At 38.9% G+C, this 22,260-nt stretch overlaps 1 protein-coding gene across 5 annotated transcripts in view; it reads left to right on the top strand.

Annotated features, from left to right (window-relative positions):
* Window positions 1-21,367, top strand: part of LOC106786191 (broad-complex core protein isoforms 1/2/3/4/5-like) — a 32,034-nt gene extending 10,667 nt beyond the window's left edge. Inside the window, exons 1-6 of one of the 5 annotated variants that reach the window (XM_014747336.1) lie at window positions 2,327-3,719; window positions 7,521-7,722; window positions 7,822-8,013; window positions 8,325-8,907; window positions 9,443-9,502; window positions 18,958-21,367. In XM_014747336.1, coding sequence (XP_014602822.1) covers window positions 7,537-7,722; window positions 7,822-8,013; window positions 8,325-8,907; window positions 9,443-9,502; window positions 18,958-19,781 — 1,845 coding nt within the window. In that variant the 5' untranslated portion in view covers window positions 2,327-3,719; window positions 7,521-7,536 and the 3' untranslated portion in view covers window positions 19,782-21,367. Of the gene's footprint in view, window positions 1-2,326; window positions 3,720-3,794; window positions 4,218-4,348; window positions 4,599-7,520; window positions 7,723-7,821; window positions 8,014-8,324; window positions 8,908-9,442; window positions 9,503-18,957 lie in introns of those variants that run through there. The other 4 variants (XM_014747344.1, XM_014747352.1, XM_014747361.1 and 1 more) reach the window with 4 other exon arrangements.
* The last annotated feature ends 893 nt before the right edge of the window (window positions 21,368-22,260 follow it).

The following is a 22,260-nucleotide window of genomic DNA, read 5'->3' as shown; positions in this document are numbered from 1 at the left end:
GTGTCATGATATCGCCGATATTATTCTATATGGGGAAGGAGGTGAGGGGGAGAAAATATCCGTGGCCCATCACATACGTTTGATTTTTATCGCTCGACTCTATTTTATCCGAAACGGAGTGTTCGCGTTATGTTATGCACCATCCTGCTTTATGTACGTCCAAGGTCGACTGACTCAGCGACCGTCGAGCGGCATAGAAAACATCCTAATTGCATTGTTCGCCGATGGCTTGGGAGAAGAGCCATGCAAGGGATATATACGGGACATCGTATTGCTCGTTGTAACGAGATAAGGCCAAAGTTGATGTTTCAAAGCGGATAATGTACTACTATGTTTAGTACGTCAGCAATTTTGCACGACTAAACTCTTCTCTCTCTTCCCCCCTCCCTTTAAAACGTAAAGACTCTTTCTTTTTTCGTGGAAAAAAAATTATCAGTACGATAAAATGAATCGTTGCGATTATTATCCCGGACGAACGAAACAATCCACCTTGAGTGGTGTGCGATGCATCACGAGAAAACGATTCAGACAAAAAACAAAGTATCACGGGTATGATCGATTCGCTGGGTAAAAATAAATTTGGCGGACGGTGCACATGTATCGTAAAAATATCGCGAGTTTCCGGGAATGCGAAAATCCGAGTGTAACTTTCACCCGGTTCTCAAAGGAGGAGAAGTTTTTCTCCCACCCACTCCCTGTCTTTATATCCTTATCTCTCTTTCTCTCTCTCTCTCTTTTTGATTGTATCTGTCTCTAGCTACTGAGGTGGATCGACGGTAGTTGAAAAAGTGTAGAAACGCTTCTAGACCAAGTAGGCAACGTCCCTCAGCCTCGACTCCTAGCAATCCAATCAATAAATATTACAATGGAACCCCTAGAGAAGAAGGGGAGCAGCAGCGTATCCTCCTCTCGTCCACCTCCCACCATCGTCTCTTCTCGTCCACCTCCTCTCTCTTTCTTTCTTTCTCATTCTCTCATACTTTCCTACGGCAACGGTGGTAGCAGCAGCAGTGGTGGTGGCGTCGTGTCGGTGGAAAAAGGACCTCTTTTCCGTCGCGCTCTCACAGCATTCCTCGTCCTGGTTCTCCCTCGTCGTCCTCGGCTACATCTGCGAGACGTCATCTCCCTTTTTCTATCTCCTTCTCTCTTTCGCAAGCGCCCTCGTTTGCTAGTTCATCTCTTTTTCTCTCTTTCTTTCTTTCTCTTTCTCTTTCTTTCTCTCTCGTTCTCTCTATTCTCCGCCTATCCCTCCTTCTCTTTCCACTCCCTTCTTACGAGCGCTCGGAGCGTCACCCCTTCGCTCCTCTGCCCACCCTCCCCTCGCCCGTGAACGTTTACATTTTACTTTTCTAGTAGCGAATTAAAACCGCGTTCATGCGCAGCCCGCGAAAGGGCGTAATGATTTTTTGAGGGGCGAATCGAGTCGGGTCGCCAACGGCAATGCCGCGGAGGGGGTAGCGGTTCGAGGCTCAGAGAGAAAAAGAGAGAAAGACATATACATGTATATATATATATATATATAAAGAGAGAATTTAGTAGGAACAAATCGGCAGGAGTCACCCGTAAAACTTAAGGTTGCTTTGTTGAATTTTTTATTCTACGACATGACTGCCACGAAAGAGCGAAAATTCAAATCGTTTCCCGCCCTTTACGTCGAAACCTTTGACAGAAGAATATCGAAACGATCGAATCAAAAAAAAAAAAAAGGGGCTCGTATTCTTATATATTAACTTTTTGTTTTAGCCAAGAAGAAACAATAAAGGACACAACTCGAAACACAAAATCCCCAGTACGTTTCTTATCGAAATTGTCATTTTTGTTTTGAGCGCTTTACGCATTTTCATTTCGCAGCGTAACTCGCGGCGGGTCAAAGTTGCCCGAGGGTTGGGGGGTGGGGAGGGTGAGGAGCAAGCGACGCGTTCGCAAGCACCAATCTCCCCACCAATCCGGCCAATGGCTCACTCACTCTCTCTCTCTCTTTCCCTAAACTCCCTCCTCCTCCTCCTCATTTTTTCTTCCTTTCTTTCTTTTTTTTTTTCTTTCTTTCTTCCTCAGCGGGCTGGCGTGGCACTCTCGCTCTCTGCGTACGCACTATTTTTTAGTCCGCACTTATTACGACAGATGTCTCATGCTCCGATAAAGAATAATGCCGGGCGACTTCCGCCCCGCGTGTGCGCTAGTCCTAAGCAGACTCTGTAGCTGCAACTTTGAAGTTACTTTTTTCGTCCGTGCTCTCTTATCCTCTCTATTTTCGTATAGTAGTCGCGGTACTTTATTCTTTTTCTCATCTTTCATACTCGACGAGTTTGTTGCTTCTGCTTTTTTTTTTCTTTTTTTTTTATATCTTTCTATCTTAACTCATATTAAAGATCGACCAGAAGACGACACTCGTCGTCCTCGTTGTCGTTGTCGTCGTCATCGTCATCGTCATCGTCATCCGTCGTCGTTACGATCTACGATCGAGCGAGCACGTGTCCTGTCGTCGTCTCTCTCCATCTCTTTCCCCCTCCCCCTTCACCCTCCCATCACTCTGACGGCCGATTCGAAATTCCCGCGTTTACCGGCGCCACGCGTGTTGTGGCCCTGACGGCTTTTAGCGGCTCGCGAGAGGAAAAGGAAAGAAGAAGAAGAAAAAAAAAGCAAAGCAAAGGAAAAGAAGAAGAAGAATAAGAAGTAGAAGAGAAAGAGAGGGAAGTGGGTGGCGAGAAACTAAACGTGGAAGGAGCGAGGAGGAAGGAGGGCTAGTAGAGGGAGGAAAAGATAGCTGCTGCTAGGTCTCCGGATCGCGCGCGCGGTCGGGCGTTGTATCGTTGAGGGGCACCTCCTTTGCCCCCTCTACGTGTTCTCTCTCTCGTTCTCCCTCTTTCTCTTACTCTTTTGGTGGCGCGCAACCACGAGACCTAACCTCTCCGCACCCTTTTCTCTCGTTCGCCGCGCGCGCTCTCGGCGAGCGCGTGCGAGAGGGAAAGGAGCGTGCGAGCGAGTGAGTGAGTGAGAAAGAAAGCAAGAAAGAAAGAAAGAAAGAAAAAGAGTGAAATAGAGAGCGAGAGAGAGAATTGCCGGCGCCGCTCCTGTCGTCTCTCGCGACGCCGCGCACTCTCCACTTTTTCGGTGAGAGAGAGAGCAAGCACGCCGAGCGACGAGCTGACGCGCGCCGCACGATCTTACCGTACGGATATCGTTTCGCGAGAGTGGCGATGATACTGTTACGTTTATCGTCACCACTGTCACCGTCACCGTCACTGTCACCGTCACCGTCACAGTCACAGTCACCGTCACCGTTGCTCTTCATTCCGTGTCTTTTCCGCCGGTTTCTTTTTCTTTTTTTTCGTCTTCGTCTTCGTCTTTGCCTTTGATTAAACGTTTGTCGCGCGAGTAAAATAATTCTAGTAGTAGTAGTAGTGTGCCTGACGCGGCTCCACCTCATGTCACGGTGCGTGTGAACGACACAACGATTATTTACGAAAGGAATACACCTGTTATATATCGTTACAAATATTTTCATAATATTAATAAGTTTATTAATAAAGTTTTTCATTATAAAAACAAACCAAAAGAAGAAAATTAATTCACAATAATAACGATAATAATATATAAAGAAGAAACCGAAGAATAATTAAAAAGGGAAGATCGTACATGGAGCATGGTGTCCCAAGGTTGAAGAGGGCCAAGAAGGGCGAACACGTGAGAACGTTGTCTTCGACCGTTGTCGCGACGAGGTAAAGATATCGCGATCCTCCCCTCCCTCGATTTTTAAAACTTTCGTTTTGATTTTTATATATCTACATACACACACTGGTCACACACACATTTATTTCGAATTATATAGTGTAATCGTCTTTTATTGCTACCTTTTTTTTTTTCTTTTCTCTCTCTCTCTCTCTATTTCTATATTCAATTTTTTTCTCGCTCATTGTCAGTTGAAAAGATTAACCACAAGATTATCCTTATTCCTTGAAGTTCCGTTCGTTCTCCTCTTCCACCTCCTTTGCGCGTTCGTAACCGGCAAAGCTTTTCGTACGTTTTCGTGCGAAACCCGAAGAGAGAAGCAGGCAGGCAGGCCTTCCTTCCTTCCTTCGTAGTAGTAGCCCGATGCTCGCGTCGCGACGCGCCGTTTTGGGGGTTAGTTCGGGCGCGCACACCGCGTCGTCCGTATCGTCGAGGCCGAGATCATAACGGGTTCCGTTGGGATGGATAGATTGATAGATAGAAATAGGGTAAGAGAGAGAGAGAGAGAGAGGGAGGGAGAGAGAGAAAGAAAGAAAGAAAGAGAAAATGAGAGTGTGAGAAAGAGTGATAGAAAGAACGACAATAGAATGAGATAAGAGATGTCAACAATATACATACATACATACATACATACATATACGTACATATGCACCTTTTTCGAAGTCTCGCGCGGTTTTCCCCCTCCCCTTTTCTAGTTACGAAGCATCCCCGTTTAGTTGTTCGGCCGTTCTCGGTAGTGGCGGCGTGACATATGTATAACTATATATATGTTATTCGAAAATTCGTCGCGTTCAAACGCGAATTCGCGATAATAGCATGCGTGAGAAATCGTTGGAAATGTGCTCGCACGAGGGAACCATTTATTGTCAGTATGTATTTATTTACTTTGATTTCAATGATTATCTTCGACATTGTGTGAAGTTTGACAAGGGACAAGAGAAATTTCAAAACGTGCGATTATAGTTGAATGATCATCGTCCTCTCTCTCTCTCTCTCTTTTTTAACTCTTTATTTTTTCTCCATCTGGTACGTTCAATTTTGTTGTTGTTAAAATCCGAGATCGTCTTGGAGATCGTTCGAAGGGCCCGACCGATTCGTAGGGAATTCACCTATCTCTTCGTGTGTTCTTTGTGTGTATCTGTGTGTGTACTGTGCGTAGAAAGAACGGATGGACGGACGTTCATTCGCTCGTTCGCTCATTCGCGTACTCGATGATAACGCGCGTTCCAAATCTTCACGGCTGATCTCGCGGAGGACTACGTCGATCTTTGCGCACTTTTTTTGCGAGGTGGCGTTGTGGAGATAAAACGCGGAACGCTTTATGAGAGTCCATTGTTTCGGTCATTAGCTTACGCGGTATGACGAGCGATAGGTGTGCTTTCGCGATAACGTCCACCACCACCACACCATCACACCACCACCACCACCACCACCACCATCATCATCATCATCATCATCATCATCATTATTACCACAACTACTATCACACTAAACCGTTTTACTATACTACTACTATTACACTACTAAACTACTACTACTACTAAACTACTACTACTACTAAACTACTACTACTACTACTATTATTACCACACTGCCACGAGATTACTATCACCACCAACCACTTTTATTATCACCATTAATATTATTGTTGTTACCTTCCTTATTATAAATTGTGATTTCCTTTTCGTATATATTTTTTTTTCTGTTCGTTTTTCGGGAAGTGTGTGGTGAATGTGCCTTAACGTGAGTGCGCTCTGACGCTTTTTGATGGCCGTTGCCGTGGCAGCCGTCATTGCGGTTACTTTTTAATGCGTGTATTATATTGAACGAAGAAAAGAAAAAGGAAAGGTAATCGCTCGTTGATTATCTCTTTCTTTCTTTCTCTTTCTCTCTGTCCCTCCACCTCTACCCCCTCTCTCTCTTACACTCTTTTTATCTCTCTATCTCTTCATCTATCTACGATCGACAAAGATCTTCAATTCTTTTTACACCTTTAACCGAAAGTTATCTCTTTTCTTTTATTTTTTTTCATTCACGAGGTGGCAAGCGTGCACGACGCGTGAACAACCGAAAGAGGAAAAGAAAAAAGAAAGAAAACAAAGAAAGTCTCGCTTTCACTCACTTCCCTTACGGATATTTCCCGCGCTAAACTTTCGTCTTTCCTCAATCATCGTCATCATCGTCGTTGTCATTGATTGTAGTCATCGTATATATAATAATATACAAGTCTGACTTTCTTGTGCTTTTTTCGTTATCGGTTTCTTTGAATGTTTTATGCGATATGTATCTATGCGTCGTCCTACATATCGTGTCTTCACATCAGTTTCATTTTTTGTTTCTTCTTTTTCTTCCCTCTTCCTATATCTTTTTTTTTCCTCCCCCCTTTATTTTACTCTGTCCGTCAACCTATTTCTTTGACTGGTTTTTTTTTAAAGTTATTTTTTTTTTTCTTTTTTTCTTTCTCGGTATCGATATTTTCCGCAATATTAAAGTGTTTGAAAAAGAGAAAGAGAGGAGATCTTCGTAAATTCCCTCGCAAAAAAAAATCGCGTACAGTGGGCACTATTCTCTCGTGTTATCAAACAATATTTGGCGATTCTCACGAGACTTCAAAATTTATCTCGAATTCGTCAGACATAAATTTAGCGGCGGGGGCTACGATAGCGTTGGTTAAAAAAAAAACTGTGCAAATGTGTTCCGGCCTAAATGTATTTTTTTCTATTTCAAGTTAGTGTCTTTTGTTTGTCCAGTGATAGTTCAGAGTTGTTGTTGGTGTATATGTATATTATAGTGTGAGTTAGAAAGTTTAGTTACGATAAGGAGGTTGATTAAATTACGGCGTTAAATGATTTCGAATTGGAGACTGAGTGCGGAGATAATTTGTTATGTTTTTTTCCTTCAGTTAGGTTATTCCTGAATATATCAATCGAGTAGAGAGAGAGAGAGAGAGAGAGAGAGAGAGAGAGAATCATGTCAAACGTTATAATTATAACTTCGAGAAACAATATAATTATGATTAATGGCGTGCTTTCAAACGTTGGAAATCTTTTTAACTAGAAATGTATTGCTACACTTATGCAGGGAATCGACTCTGCAAATTTGTTTTAAGATTTTTTTATCATTTCGCTAAGATAACACTATCAGCATACATTTAATGCTTGCGCTTTTATAAGTAGAAGAGAATATTATTTAATCGTATGTTCTGGACTGGCTCCAGCTTGACGACCTAATTTCTTTTCTGTGACTAAATAAAAATATGAAATATTATTGATTTGTTACTTCTATTTTTTTTTTTTTTTCTTTTAGTTTTTTTTTATATCATAATAAAGTACGTTATTAAGTATTTATTTACGTTTGCTATTTGTGAATTGTATCATCTTTTCTCATTTTGCTATGTGTTTGAAGTCTCGTTAAGATTGCCGTTATTCGTATAGAATGCATATTTTTTATACTAATAATATTTTCTACTCGTTAAATCTCAATATATACGTTAAGTCTCACGTTAAGTCCAATATATAATTACTTTTTTATTTCCATATTATCGATTACGTAATTCTTTATCCAGCTAATAAAATGTAATGGACATCTGTTTTAATAACGCATTTGTTCGAGTACAAATATCGTACAATTATCTTTTTTTCTTTTTTTTTTTTCATTAGATAAGTAATAAGATGAAAGCATAATATTATTATGAAAATTGAATTTCTAAAAAAATTGAATAAAGAAAAAATGTTATATAATTTTTAATTCGTAAGAACAGGTAATAAATAAAATCAAATGTTTGCTCACAGGTGAATAGATATAACGATGGTAGATACGCAACATTTTTGTCTGCGATGGAATAATTACCAAAGCAGCATAACGTCGGCTTTTGAAAACTTGCGAGATGATGAGGACTTTGTGGACGTTACATTGGCTTGTGATGGCAAGAGCCTCAAAGCACACCGGGTTGTACTTTCTGCTTGCAGTCCATACTTTAGGGAACTTCTCAAGGTAGATACCCCATTTTTTGATATATTTTCAATATTTATTATCTTTTCTCTAGAAAGTTTAAATAAAACTATAAAGAATATTATAATTTTATTATTTCAGAGCACACCATGCAAGCATCCGGTGATAGTACTTCAGGATGTATCGTTCAATGACTTACATGCCTTGGTGGAGTTCATCTACCATGGGGAAGTGAACGTACATCAACGTTCTCTTAGCAGTTTTCTCAAAACTGCAGAAGTACTTAGGGTATCGGGTCTTACACAACAAGCTGACCAGACGGATAGGGACGAGGTGAGTAGCAATTAATTCATAAGAAACATATTTTATTATTATAAAATATATATACAGTTTACTTAATTTATAAATATTGTATGATCGAGTAAAATCCAGAAAGATCGTATCGTTAAAGTTTCATTCATAAAATAAAGAAATTGTGGAAGTTTAACGAAAAGTAGAATGATCAGGTGCAAATGAATTAGATGTATTCCATAGATATTATTTGTTTACTCGGATGTTGTACCTGGAAAATGTTTTTTTTCTAGACATACGCATCGCTAATATCGAGTGGTGACTCTAATGAAACGTTTTTTGCTACGATTTAGCTCTCACATGTTCGAGCACTGGCTGCTGGTGTTAATCATCTTCCTTTTCACGAAAAATCAGAAGAAAGTTTTCCTCGTAGTGGTTCCCCGCCCGCACCGACAACTCCGACACCTACGACGGTGCAACAATTATTGCGTAGAGCACAGATACGTAGGAATGAAAGGCGTACACCGGATCTTCACGAGGATTCGGCGAAAAGATCGAGGGTGTCCTCGCCACCTTTGAACAACAATGACGCCACGCCGACCGATTTCTCGATGGTGAAAAACAATCATTTATCGACTAAAGTGGAAGGTAACGGGGTTCACGAAGAAAACAGTCCCATAGAAGATAATATTAAGTGCGAGCCTTTGGAATTGACCGGTGGTAACGGTGGGAACGCCGGTAACAACGAGGACTCTTCGGATTCGGGAGCAGCGGCATCGGACAGGCCACCGGCGTCGGCGAGTAGTAATGAACACGAGCCTGAACCTGAACACGCACCTACGCAAAATTTTATGCCGGAAAGTAAATTGTTCACGTCGACGCCAGGAAGTTTTAACTTCAGTATGGCAGCCCTTACGGATCACACGCCATTGTCAGGTACGTCCGAATTTTATTTTCGAAGTAGGCCTGTACGCACCACGCAGAAAACATACGTCCTCCCTCCCCCATACGTAACAATATTTTTTTTATAAAATCATTCGTAAACCACGTAATGTGTTTTAAGGTTTCCTGTTAAATTCGTCCTTGGTGTATTTAATTTTTTTTTACTTTTTTCGAGTTTCCTTTCTTTTTTTTAACCCTTCAAGAAACGTTTAGATATCGTTATTATAGTAATAGTCGATATTCAATATTTCGAGAGATTCACATTTCTTTAGCTGCTTTTTTTTTTATTGTCTTAAAACGTACGACGATGAAAGCCGATCATATTACGGTTAATTTTTCTTTACAGTTGTTAAAGCATTTTTATTGCTACGTTCCGGTATACAATAACTCGTTATGTCATTATTATCACTTATTATTACTTTACCGACTATTATGTTTTTTATTACTTGGCGACGTTCTCATTAATTGCGTACAGGCCTTTAATTCGATTTATATAAACGAGAACTCCCGTCGCTATGCATGACAATAGTGAAATTTCCAGGGTTGAGCCATGGGTTGCAAACGCCGGATTTAGCAGGAACTTCGCAAGGTAAGAAAATTCTTTTTTGGCTCCGTCCAATTAGAGATCAATGGAATATCTGAAATATTTCAAACTGTCATCTTAACCTTAAAAAAAAAAATATTAAATATATAAATATATGTGTAATATTTTATATTTGTTTTAGTTTTGGTTTTTCTAAAAAAAAAAAAAAGAAAAAGAAAAAGGAAATTAATAGAATTTTCAACGAGATATTCTTTTGATCATCTTAAAGGGCGTTTCTACGCTACACTCTATGATCTTTCATCGATACGTCGCAGCCACGAACCGCTTGCGATGTAACGAGTCGATCTAAAAAAAAAAGTAACTAAGACTTGTGCAGTTATATCAAACTAACAAATCACAAATTAAAAAAAGAATGAACGTATTTTATTGGTTGCGGTGAAAGAGCACTACTGTTTGCTTGGAAGATTAAATTTCTTCTAATTGGCATGCGTTTAAAAATCATCGTTTTCATCATACAATACGATGTCATCATACGATTTGCTTGCATTTACATTTCATGATATCATATGGTACGAGGATATCTGTATATTTCGGTGATATCAAGGCGTGGAATATAATAGTTTATTTTCGATCATCTCGCGGCATATATATATATATATATAGTTCGTTAGAAAATATATAAATAAAGAAAAATAAAAATGACAATATTCGTTTGACGAATATCGATTGTCAAATCTATTTGATTATTATTGAAATATTCGATTTCGCGGTTGTGTATTCGTTTTACTTTTCTTTTTTTTTTTCTTCTAATTTTTTTTGTTTCTTTCTTCCTTTCCTTTAAATTAAAAACATCGGAGGAAAAAGAAAAAAAAAATATATATATATATATATATATCTTGTGTAGCTTACAGAATTAATTATGGCTGGAGAACGATAAATGATTACATATTCCATTCTTCTTCTTCTTCTTTCTTTTTTTCTTTTTTTCTTTTTTTTGTTTCGCGAGATAGAAACAGCGACGTGAATTGAAAGAAGATTCTCTTCTCTTCGCCATTGTATCGCCGATTATGCAGTATCATTAGAATAATTGGCACAAAAAACAATGACAGAAATATCAGTTTGGCATTGCTGTACAAAGATAAGTCTATTGCGATCGTTACTTTGTAAGCTACTATTAGCGATAGATAAGGAAACGTATGGAATCAAGGAAAATGAATAAATAACGATGCGGCGGCAAACAGTCCAAATCACGCAATTACTTTATTCTATTACATATATTATGACTGGATCATCATTATTGAAACCTTTCAATTTCGATCATTAACGCGCGGTTATGGCGATTGATCTATTAACGACAATATTTGTATTCGCGAGTTCTTCTATATTATTATTATTATCTTGTTCAAGTTAAATAGTAATCATTCGTGTTTCGTATTACTATATATCTTTGTCTTTTCATCAATTCAAAGCGTCTGGGAAATTATCAATTGTCGAAACGAACTGAACGCTAATCATTTTTTATTTTTTTTTAATATATATATATATATATTTTTTTTTTCGTTTCATTTTTTCACGTTAAACGAGCGATCACGATCGCGTGCGCGCGCGCACGCGGACAACTCTAAATCTTTTATCGGCATCTCGTAATTCTACGGACTTTAGCCGGTAAGCTGCTTCGTTATAAAAAAATTTACAGCTTATTTGTTTTGCAAGTATATATACGTATGAAAGAGGATGTGATAGGATGGCCAAGTTATCACTTTTTATGATTTGCCGTTATTTGACCCGTGAAGAACGAACAGTATATAAATATATATAATATATAATACATGTAATATATACTACGATGTTGCAGCATATATTACCTTCAAAGAGATCGATGATTTATTTATTATCAATCTGCCACGAACGATAGATAATATGCGTGTACGAATTTCTGTTTTTCTTTCTTTCTTTCTTTCTTCTCCTCTTTTTTTTTTTTTGTTCATTTCTTATTTTTTTTTTTATTATAATTTTTCTAAGCACATTCCCAACTTTTTCCCTCAATCTTTTCGAAATACTCTCCTCTCGAGAGTTAACGAACAATATTATTATTCTTAATGAATACCTTCCCGTTATCTAGTGAAATCTATTTTTATATGTGAAATCGAATAAAAATCGAACGATAGAAAAAGAATTATGCGAAGAAAGGAAAAGTACGAGAGATCCGTGGGCATTCGAAAGATTTCTACGATCACGCGTCTCTCAGTTTCCTCTTTTCGATCCTTTTTTCCCTTCTCCGAGATTCTCGCGAAGTTTGTTTCCGGATAAAACGAGAAAATAATAAAAACTTTAAATAGGGGTAGAAATTGACTTCCGCGAATTCCACGTTTAGCGAGGTACATAATTTAATTCGAGGAAAAAAAGAAATTTATAAAAATACAGAAAAAGAAAAGAAACAAAAAGAGAAGGAAAAGATAAGGGGATATAACGTAAAAGGAAACAAAAAAACAAAAAAAAAACTAAAAGAAATCTAGAAGAGAAATAATTAAGAAAAGAAAAAATAAGAAAAAAAAAAATGAAAGGAAGCAAAAATAAAAATGTTTCTTCCTTCGAAGTCTGGTCGCGCGCGTTTCGACGTTGAGCAAATTCAGGTGCGGCCCTGTTTCGTCGATTAATATTTGAACGGCTGGCTTATACTAGGTTAGTACTGAAAAAGTTATCGTGGTGGGTGCGAGGGCTGATGGAGGAGAGGTGTAGAGAGGGTATGGTTGGAGGGGCAGGACAGGGCAGGCACAAAGAGAGAGAAAAAGAGAGAGAGAGAGAGAGAGAGAGAGAGAAAAAGAGACATCAAGAGAAAGAGAGAGAGAAGAAGCGGGGGTGGTGTAGTGTGGCGGAGGAGGGTGAAAGGGTGAGGGGACCGTTGATAAAACCACAGATGTTATCCGCGAAATTCAAGGTCCCTCTATCTCCGACGAACGTGGCCAACTAAAAATACGACGACCTTGGTGCGCCACTCACGTTCCTACCGCGCACTGCGAATCATTAGACACATTAAATTATACGACGCTCGTCCCACAAGTATAAGCAAGCAAGCAGCAAGCAAGCAAGCAAACCATCGAGCGAACGAATGTCCAAAGACATCTACGAGCCAGCTTTTCGCGAAATCCAATATTTTCTTCTGCTAGCCTCATTTTCTACGTGTTTCATTATATTTTTTTTCTCTCTCTTTTACACGTACACACATACCTCCTATACACACACGCCGCTTTCTTTCTATCTCGTTCTTGCATATAATACTTTATCACCGTTTCTCTATTAATTTTCTTCTTTTTTCTTCTTCTTCTTCTCTCACTCTCTCTCTCTCTCTCTTTCTCTTTCTATTTTCTCTCTTTCTCTTTCTCTATCTTTTCATATGTATACACATATTTTTTTTTTTCCTTGTTCTACGAAAAGCAGCCTCCTACCAAGAAACACCGAGTCGTCGAGTTGCACTTTTTAACGCGAACGCGAATATATAGACTTGGACGTTGCAAGATACACGCTCGAAAGGCGAGCACTAAAATAGATTTATGCTGCCGTCGGCCGACGCGTTTTAGAAAAGAACTCTATATATCGTGCCTTTTATTCGTCCCGAGTATAACCAAGTGAATTTTCGGTTACGGTTACACTCGCTCGTTTCGGGAACGTTTCGGGGACGTCTCGGGGACGTTTCGGGAACGTTTCTTTATAGTACTAGTATGAACATTTTTTCAGATCTAAATTATAATATTACATTCAGTTCATTATTTTAACGTGACGAATAATAATCGATTAATTGATTTTATTTCCCCTTCTTTTTTTTTTTTTTCAAATTTTAGTTTTTACACAACTTCTTCGTTATTCGTTTAATTCGTTGCCTATCGTTAACGATCCAGTAATGAGAAATAAAATTGCAGGGAGTTCTAAGTTTTGGCAACGTTTCAAAAGTTTAACGCGATAGCTGCTCTGTTGCAGGGTCGATGGTCTCTCTTTCTCTTTCTCTCTCTTTCTTTCTTTCTTTCTTTCTTTTTCGATATTTCTTGCGTGGGATCTTTGCGAATATAGCGAATGCTATCGCATTCGTCCGATGTGACGTAGGGAAAACATCGTTCTCTCTTTCTCTTAATGCATTATTTTTTATTAATTCATGTGAAATTTTACCTATTCCAAATATATATATATATATATATATATATTAAAAGATTTGATTAAAGTAGGATTAATATTAATATATGAACAGAATAATAATGAAGTAGATAAAATAGAAAGTAAAATGAATATATTATGAAAGAAGAGAAAAATTGTCGCTACGTTCTCTTGATAGAATAGAAAAGAGATTACGTCGTCAAAATTGACGAGGATCGAGATGCCCCTTCTCCCTATGTCCCGATTAATCTTTCTCTTGTCGGTTGTTTTCTTTCTCTTTTTTTTTTTTTCTTATATAATCCGATATAATATAAGTAACGTCCTTCTCGTTCTTATCCGACAGAAATGAATTCTTTCTGCTTCAGTTATAGAGTGACTTTACGTTATCGTGTTCTATGATGTTCATCGATAAATCGGAATTCTTTAATCGTTCCTAATGCATAACTCTGTTACGTAAAAAGAATAAGAAAAAAATACAGAAAAAGAGAGAGAGAAAATACATGGGGTTGAATTGTCACGAGAAAGAAAAAAATCTGCTCATTAGAAAAATAAGGATCGATAGAGAATAGATAGATAGATAAATATAAATAGACATAGAAAAGAGAGAAGTGCAACAGCTTCGTTGAAAATATTCGAAATTTTCTTTGTTCGCCGGTAACGAATAGAAAGAGTAAAAAAAAAAAAAGATAAAAAAAGGAGAGATAGAGAAAGATTTATCTTTCATAGAATTAATTCGCGAAAATGTGTATGTGCATTCAAATTCGCGGGCTGTAAGATAACACACTTCATTATTTCGGTGAGATCATTTCGATCATGGGTTATCTTTGAGATACTCGAGCAAGAACAATATCCGTCCTCGTGTATTATTCATCGTTTCTGTTATTAATATCCAAACTCACGCGAAATAATAGAGAGACATCGAAAACGAGTTACGACTAGTTCAATCGAATTATACGACACGTTCAATTGAATATTGAATTCAATATTCTTCTTCATTTAGAAATAAAATGTAACAATCGTAAAGTTCTTGCAATAATTACTTATTCATTTTTTCAGAGAAAATTTTATTATAATTTAGAAATTTTTTAATTTTTATTATAAGAATATTATAATTTAGAAATAATATCTATAACAATCGTTAAAGGTCTTTGCAATAATCAATCCCTTATCCATCATGAAAATTTTCATTGGAAAACGAAGAAAAGTCGTCTTGTCCTCCTTATTTCTTTTTTTTTTTTTTTTATATTCTGTACCACCTCTCCAACCCCCTTCGGGACACGATATTCTTAGCCTGTTTTTCGGGCTAGCATCGAGAATTTGTTTAAAAAACCTGATAAAAAAGAAAAGAGAGTGAAAGAGGGTGGGAGGAAGAGGAGAGGAGGGTAGCTTCTGGTAAAGTCACGTTGGTGAGAGAGTCTCGTATAGTCGACTGGCCTTTTTTTATGCTTTTATTCCTCACTCACTTCTCTCTCTCTCTCTCTCTCTTTTTCTCTTCTATCATTCTTTCTCACTCACTTTCACATAATGTCTTTCTTTCTGTCTCTTTTCCTTTCTCTCTCTCTCTCTCTCTATTTTTTTTCTCCCCGCTCTTTTACGCGAAAACGCCTGCACGCGCCCGTAACCTGTTGTAAAAGTGAGCCGCATAAAAATAGCGAATGCCGAGCTAGTACTTTATTCTCTCTTCTTCTTTCTCTGTATCAGAGAGACGGCGTTGCAGTCTCCGGTTCGTGCAACGCACCGAACAAATATTTATTCCGTGGGACGTCGACGGTGGTACTCCGGACACATGCCGCCGCCTGCCTCTCTCTATCTCTTTTCTCTTTTCTTTCTTTCTCTCTCTCTCTCTCTCTCTCTCTCTCTCTCTCTGTTTCTTCCTTTTTTTCTTTATATTTCGCTCTTATTATTCCTATTCCCCCTCACTTGACAATGACGCCACCAAAATTCTTGCGGAGGTGGTGGTGGTGGTCGTGGTCGCATCGCGTTACGAGCCAACGAACCAGATCAGCTTATTTGCGCTATTTATTTCTCGAAAAAAAAAAAAAAATAAAACTAGTAAAAGGCGGACGACTAGCAGAGGAAAAAAAAGACGACAACAAATTTTTCCAATTAAAGAAAAGATATACTTTTTTTCGTTTTGACCATTCGAGCGTGTGTCTAATCGTGTTCTGATAATTATGATAGTGGGGTAATTGTAAGTCAAGAAAAAGGAAAAAATAGAAATTCGGACGAATTCATTTTTCGATTTATTTTTAATATTTCGATGTGATTTATATTACGCGTAATATTTGTTTATTTTTGTTTTTATCTTTAATGAATTTTTTCCCGATGATTATATTTTATTATTCAAAATTATTTAATTTTTTATATTACACACACACAATCGTAATTATATTATGAATTATATCTTAAAAAACATTTTTTCAATATTTTAATTTTTAGTCCATTGTCACAATCACCCCTCGCACAAATATACATACTATATTTTATGTCTACATTTATGTGATTCTACGATTAAATTACGCGAGAAATATTTTTTTACATCGGTTAGCCTTTTCAGTTGTATTTTCAATACAAATGATGTTATCCTCGATAACAATCTGAGAATAGAATTTTTTCTTTTTTATTGTTTCGACTAGCAAATCCTCAATATGTTTGCTAATAATGTAATACTCGATCGAACTATAACATTTTATACCTTTCATTTTTAAAAGTTTCCCCGATATATTTCGATCATCTTCCGGACGTTTGCGAAAAAGCTCTAATTGCGTAAACGTTTCAAAATCAGCTGTTTTACCGGTCATTGAATTTGCGACGCCATCTTTAGTTGGCTAAAAGAAACGATTTATGAATTCGTTGCTTTATGCCGACGACGTGACACGAATTGCTTGCACAGGTTTTGTTTACCCGATATTCTACTCACCTTCCAACACCTCCTACTTCTATTCCCCCTCCTCCTCCTCGCCCCCTCTCTTCACCTCCCCACATCTTTCGCCACTTGCTCCCGCTTCAATCTTTTTTTCCTCATCTTAACTCTCCCCCTTCCTTCCTCCCTCTCTCTCTCTCTTGCTCTCTCTCTCTCTCTCTCACTCTCTCACTCTCGCTGTCTCTTTTTCGAGTTCCATTCACTCGGTGCGAATTTTTTTGTCGCTATTACACGCCAGAAAAAAAGAGTGCGAGCGCATTAGCAATTTGCTTAGTGCGAACGGGCTGGGCCGGGCCGGGCCGGGCCAATGACGGTGGGGGCGGGGTGGAGGTGGCGGCTGTCAAGGCCGAACAACGAAAGTTCGTTCTGAATCGAATCAGACAGAATTTTTTATCTGTAGTGTACGTACTTATCGGTGGACGCCCAGGTCTAGCTGCTTATTTTCGCCTGTGCTATTATCGATGATGAACTTGAGGTGACCTCGAAAACTGCGCAACAACGAATGATGCGAAGCGTACTTGTGTAAGTGCGTGGCGTGCGTGCACGCGAATCTCTCGTTTGTTTGTGTGTGTGTGTGCCGCACTGCTGCTGCTGTTTATATGTGGCGATGCGTACAAACGAAAGAGAGGAAGAGAGAGAGAGAGAGAGAGAGAGAGATGAGAGAGTGTAACGTTCTCACTTTAAGCTTACTAAATATCGTTCGCTACTTTGTTTTTTTCGTGTTTGAAAAAAACTTTCCAATTCCCTCTGGCGCGAGATAATTTCTTTGAATTATCATTTTAACGCGCTGGCAACTTTACTTATTTAAGAAAAGAAAGAAATACCTAGAGTCGCGTTTCTATTATTCGACGTGTTTGTATCAAGGATTTTTTTATTATTCATTTTTATGGGAGCCAAGTAGCCAAACTTCCGCGTCTCTCGATCGTGTATGGTTACGTCATAAGTAGTTTTCCATTATAGAGTTACGTATATAAAAGCATTCTCACAATGGCCATGCAGCACATTTTTATCATTTTTAAATTGATTAAAATTTACTTTTCCCTAGAAAAGGGAAGAAGATTCTCTCTCTCTCTCTCTCTCTCTCTCTCTCTCTTTTTCTCTTTTGATTTGCATTTTCCATTGGTCTACTCTTCTTATTCCCCTTTCGGTTGGTTCGTGATAGCGCAACCACAAAATGTGGCCCCCCCGACCTAAAAGATCAAGAATCCTTGAAAATAATCTCGCGTGTACTTACTCGGCTTGATATTTCCTCTCTTAGCAAAACATTCGTGAGTTCGACTTCTTCTTGCTTCTTCCGATGAGAGAAAGAGAGAGAGAGAGAGAGAGAGGAGGAGGAGAAAGGGAAACTCTCTTTTCGATTCGCGAGAGAGATCCGTGCAATCAAGGCAGAAGATACTTATATTTTTCTAGAGTCGTGTTTCAAGTAACCTACAACCACCTTTCCTCCCCCCCCCCCCCGCTTCTTCTCTCTCTCTCTCTCTCTCCACCCTCTTCTATCTCTCCTTGTTGCTGTTGAGGATTCGTAGTCGACCGTATGGCGGCCTATCGATCGCCGTAGCTCTCCGCGCGCTTAGAGTCAACATCAGTCATAATACAGCGCCACGCCACACGGGGGTTATTAAGAATAATACGCATCCTAGGTATATATCCTCCTCTTGGCACCGGAGTGAGGGGTGCGACGGAGAGGAGCCTGTCGAGGGGTGTTCCGTTGCCACGGTAACCGGCCGGGTAAAACCCCGCAAAGAACCATCGTCGGCCTGCTCCTGCCGTTACTGTATTGACATCCCATCTGCGCGGACGTTATTCTGCCCTTTTATGAGGCGATGGATGTACGACCATCCTGTTTCCCTCTTTTTCCTTTCCACCTCCTATCGGCACTTTGCTCCTTCTCCTTCAACTCCTTCCATCTCTCTCTCTCTCTCTCTCTTTCTCTCTCGTTCTCTCTCTCTCTCTCTCTCGCTCTCCCCCTTTTCTCTCTTTCTATCTTGACCAACTTCCTGGATCATTGGTGTCCAGTACCACGCTCGTTACCCGGCTCTTTGATCCACCGAACCATTCACCTACACTCGATCGCACTTCACGCGTCGAGTTTCATCTATTATTTGTACGGATGAGATGAGTTAGACAGCAGAGGGCTACGGGGAAGAGGGGATTTGGGTAAAGAAGGGAAAAACATTAATAGAACATTGTTTTTATTTCCTTTATAAATGATATATATTTCATCGATACGGGACATATATATATATACCTACGCAACAAACACACGTACACGCACTTACGCGTTATTATATATGTACTTATTACATACATAAAAAGATAAACGGAGAGAGAGAGAGAGAGAGAGAGAGAGAGAGAGAGAGAGAGAAAGGCATATAGAGACAGATAGACAGGCACATCCGGTTGGACTCAGCCCCCTCCTCTTTGGTTGCAGACCGGGAGGTCGCCGAGGAGGACGGGGGTTGGCAGTCCGCCACCAACGGCGAGAACCAACAACAATCCGGGCAATCAAGCGAAATTACGGGCTCTGATCAATGCGAGGTGGTCCAGGATAACCACCAGCAGCTGCCGATAATTGATCTCTTAGATGGGATTAACGATCAGGTGCAGATCGTCCTGAAATCGGAACCTCTGTCTCCGAAGATCGCCGAGTTCGAGTCTTGTCTTTTGTCGTCGGAGCACGATGAATATCAGACGAGCGATCATTATGATCAATATCACCGTCAATATCGTCAATCGCAACAACAGCAACAGCAGCAACTACAACAACAACAACAGCAACAACAACATCAGCAACAGCAACAACAACAACAACAACAGCAACAGCAGCAGCTGCAGCAGCAACAGTTACAACAACAACAAAACCAACATCACCGTTATCCAAGCCAAGAGAGACTCGTCGTAGCCAATGAGAGCCTATCGGTCACCGATCCTCGTTGGTTCTCCCAAGGAAACGAGCTGGCTCAGCCGGTAGCGAAAATTCGTGAGGTATCTCGAAGGAACGCGGAACAGGAGTTTAAGTTCTCAGGCCGGTCGATCGGCGGCACTTACTGCAGCTTCTGTCAGAAAACCTTTTCTCGCGCATGGTCCCTTCAGAGACACCTCGCGGATACGCACTTTTATGTACCGCAATCATTGTCTTGCGATCAGTGCGGTAGAAGTTACAAGAGCAGGAACAGCTTGGTCAGTCACAAGAGCCAATATCACGCGAGGAAGGAACGAAAAGATCACGATATTCATTGCGAACTTACATATTGATTCTACGATAGATCCTCCATTTTATTCTCCTCCTCTTCCTCCTAATCCTTCTAATCCTCCTCCTAATCGCCAATCGCATCGATAAATTATAATTCTTGCGAGCCTACGCGATCTAGTGTCGAAAATCTCTCTAGGTTCGCTGTTTTGTAAATATTAGGCGTTCTTCTTTTTTTTCTTTTTTTTTTTTTTTACTTGCTCGCCGCGATAACATTGGCTATCTCTTGGTTCGGAGGTAACGCGCGCGGATTGCGAGAATTCGTTCGTTAGTTCGTCTGTCCGTCCGTCCGTCCGTTAATCCGTCCGTTTCTCCTCGGTTCATTCTCGAAGATTTTTATATGATACAACAGTATATTACTTGTCAAACATATCCGTTCAGCTAGTCCATTTCTTTCAGATTAGTTACCATAACAAGACCAAAGAAGAAAAAACCTCTTTACATTTTCCTTTCTATTTGATTTTCCTTCTACCCCCTTACCTTTCCCCAATCCCACCATCCCCCCATCCCCTCCCGCCATTCTCTCGTTTTTATTTGTTATAAGCGATACGATATTGAGAATTATACCAAAATCGTTGAATCCATTCCTTGCAAATATTTCTCTTATCGTTTAGTTTATCGACGAATTTATCGTTATTGCAGTTGGATAGTAAAGTACGCTTCTTAATCCACGTTCTCGAATCTCTTGTCGTTTTAACTTTGAAACGGAGTTCCACGGATATGTTGTTCTCAGCCCGTACGATAAGCGTCATGTATCCTTATCGGTTATCAACTTTTGCCTCTGAGCGCCACCTCGTACGAATTTTCGGTATCAGAACGTTGAAATACTGTTTCCAGGAAGTAGATATTCGTCTTGTCAGTGTCCGTGATTCAATCCCGTTCTTTTCTATTGAATTATTGTTATTATTACTATTATTATTATTATTATTATTATTATTATTATTATTATATTATTATTATTGACATTAATTCCTTTCAAACGAACACGAATTATCGAGATGTTTTCTATAAAAAATACTATCACTCGTGTTTTTTCATTTTCACACGAGACGGAGTTATAGTCCCGAATTAAAAAAAAAAAAGGTCACAGATATATTCGATTCATAAAACTTTCTCGTAGGATTCGTTGCGTCTACTTGTCCTTTACGTATCCCGAATTTCGATAAGATGAAGTTTTATCTTGGTGCTAACGGCGATATTATCTTAAAGTTTTGTTACATCCGATCATCAGCGATTTTGAGTAGGTGATATTGGACGAAATAATCGCACGGTATCACGTGTAGAGATAACAGTATTTATTCGATAGAATTGCATCGGATTACGTAGACCGGCAGTCAATCATAGCGCATCAGTTAATTTCACATCGATAGGAGAGAAAGTTCACCTTCCATTCGATCGAATATTATCTTATTTTTTATACAGAAAAATATCATTATCTATCGCTAATTTTTTGATTTGTATCGCTAAGTTAGGACACTTGTCTGGAATCTTACTAATGATTAAATCGATTGTTCTATATCGTGAGTTTTAATTTCGTTTCATTGTTAAAGAGTTACAATTGAAAATACATAGATGCATTTTTATTACACAATCATATATATATATATATATATATATATATATATATATATATATGGGTTGACAACTAAGTGATTGCGGATTTTAAATAAGAAGGAAAATTCGAAATGTTTGCTGAAAAATATAACTATATTCAATTATTTTTGTCGATGACCTTTTGCTATTGTTCAGATGTGTCATAATTCCACGTTCACAAAATTTCTGATCTTTGCTATCAAAAAATTGAATTAAATGTGATTTGTCTATCGACAAAATCCCCGCAATCACTTAGTTGTCAAACCCAATATATAGAAATATTTTTTTTCCCTCCCGCTATATATAACAGGATAAATTTAGTGAAAAGGGAATGTTCGATTGGTACCGCTATTTTTGATTGGTTTTAATAGTGAGAGTATATACATATGTACATATACGTAAATACATACGCAACAAGCGCGAGTCAGTTGTGTTTTCGAAATGCCGCGAATCAGTGAAACGCAAACCGCCCCTTTAAATTGCGCTCAAAATCTTCGTAATACTACCGGTTGGCTGTCGGTGACCCTGATGTGTTCTTGTGTCCTCGAATTTGTTGCTTTTATCCGCACGTTTTTTTTTTTTTCACGCTTTTCTCGTTTAGGTAAAAAAAAAAAAAAAGAAAAACCATATTTCGATACGATATAACGCGGATTAAAATGATTGATATTTCGTTATCGTAACGGATGATTGAATCACGGCAATGTGAATTTGTTCTATTTAAAATGTATATGTACTTACTAAGGTAATAAAGCAATGTATATACCTATCACGGTGTAAGCGTCGTTAATCAATGATTAAATAAAATGCATTTGAAAAAATGAAAAGAAGGACGTCGTTTCACTAATTAACCAAACGAATTCTGACGCTGGCAGTGGACTGTGGGCGGCGGCG

Source organism: Polistes canadensis, unplaced genomic scaffold (genome assembly GCF_001313835.1).
Source record: "Polistes canadensis isolate GaletaPanama2010 unplaced genomic scaffold, ASM131383v1 scaffold_3, whole genome shotgun sequence".
NCBI classification, from domain to species: domain Eukaryota; kingdom Metazoa; phylum Arthropoda; class Insecta; order Hymenoptera; family Vespidae; genus Polistes; species Polistes canadensis.
Note: the sequence above shows the minus strand (reverse complement) of the source record. Positions and strands in the feature narration are given on the sequence as shown.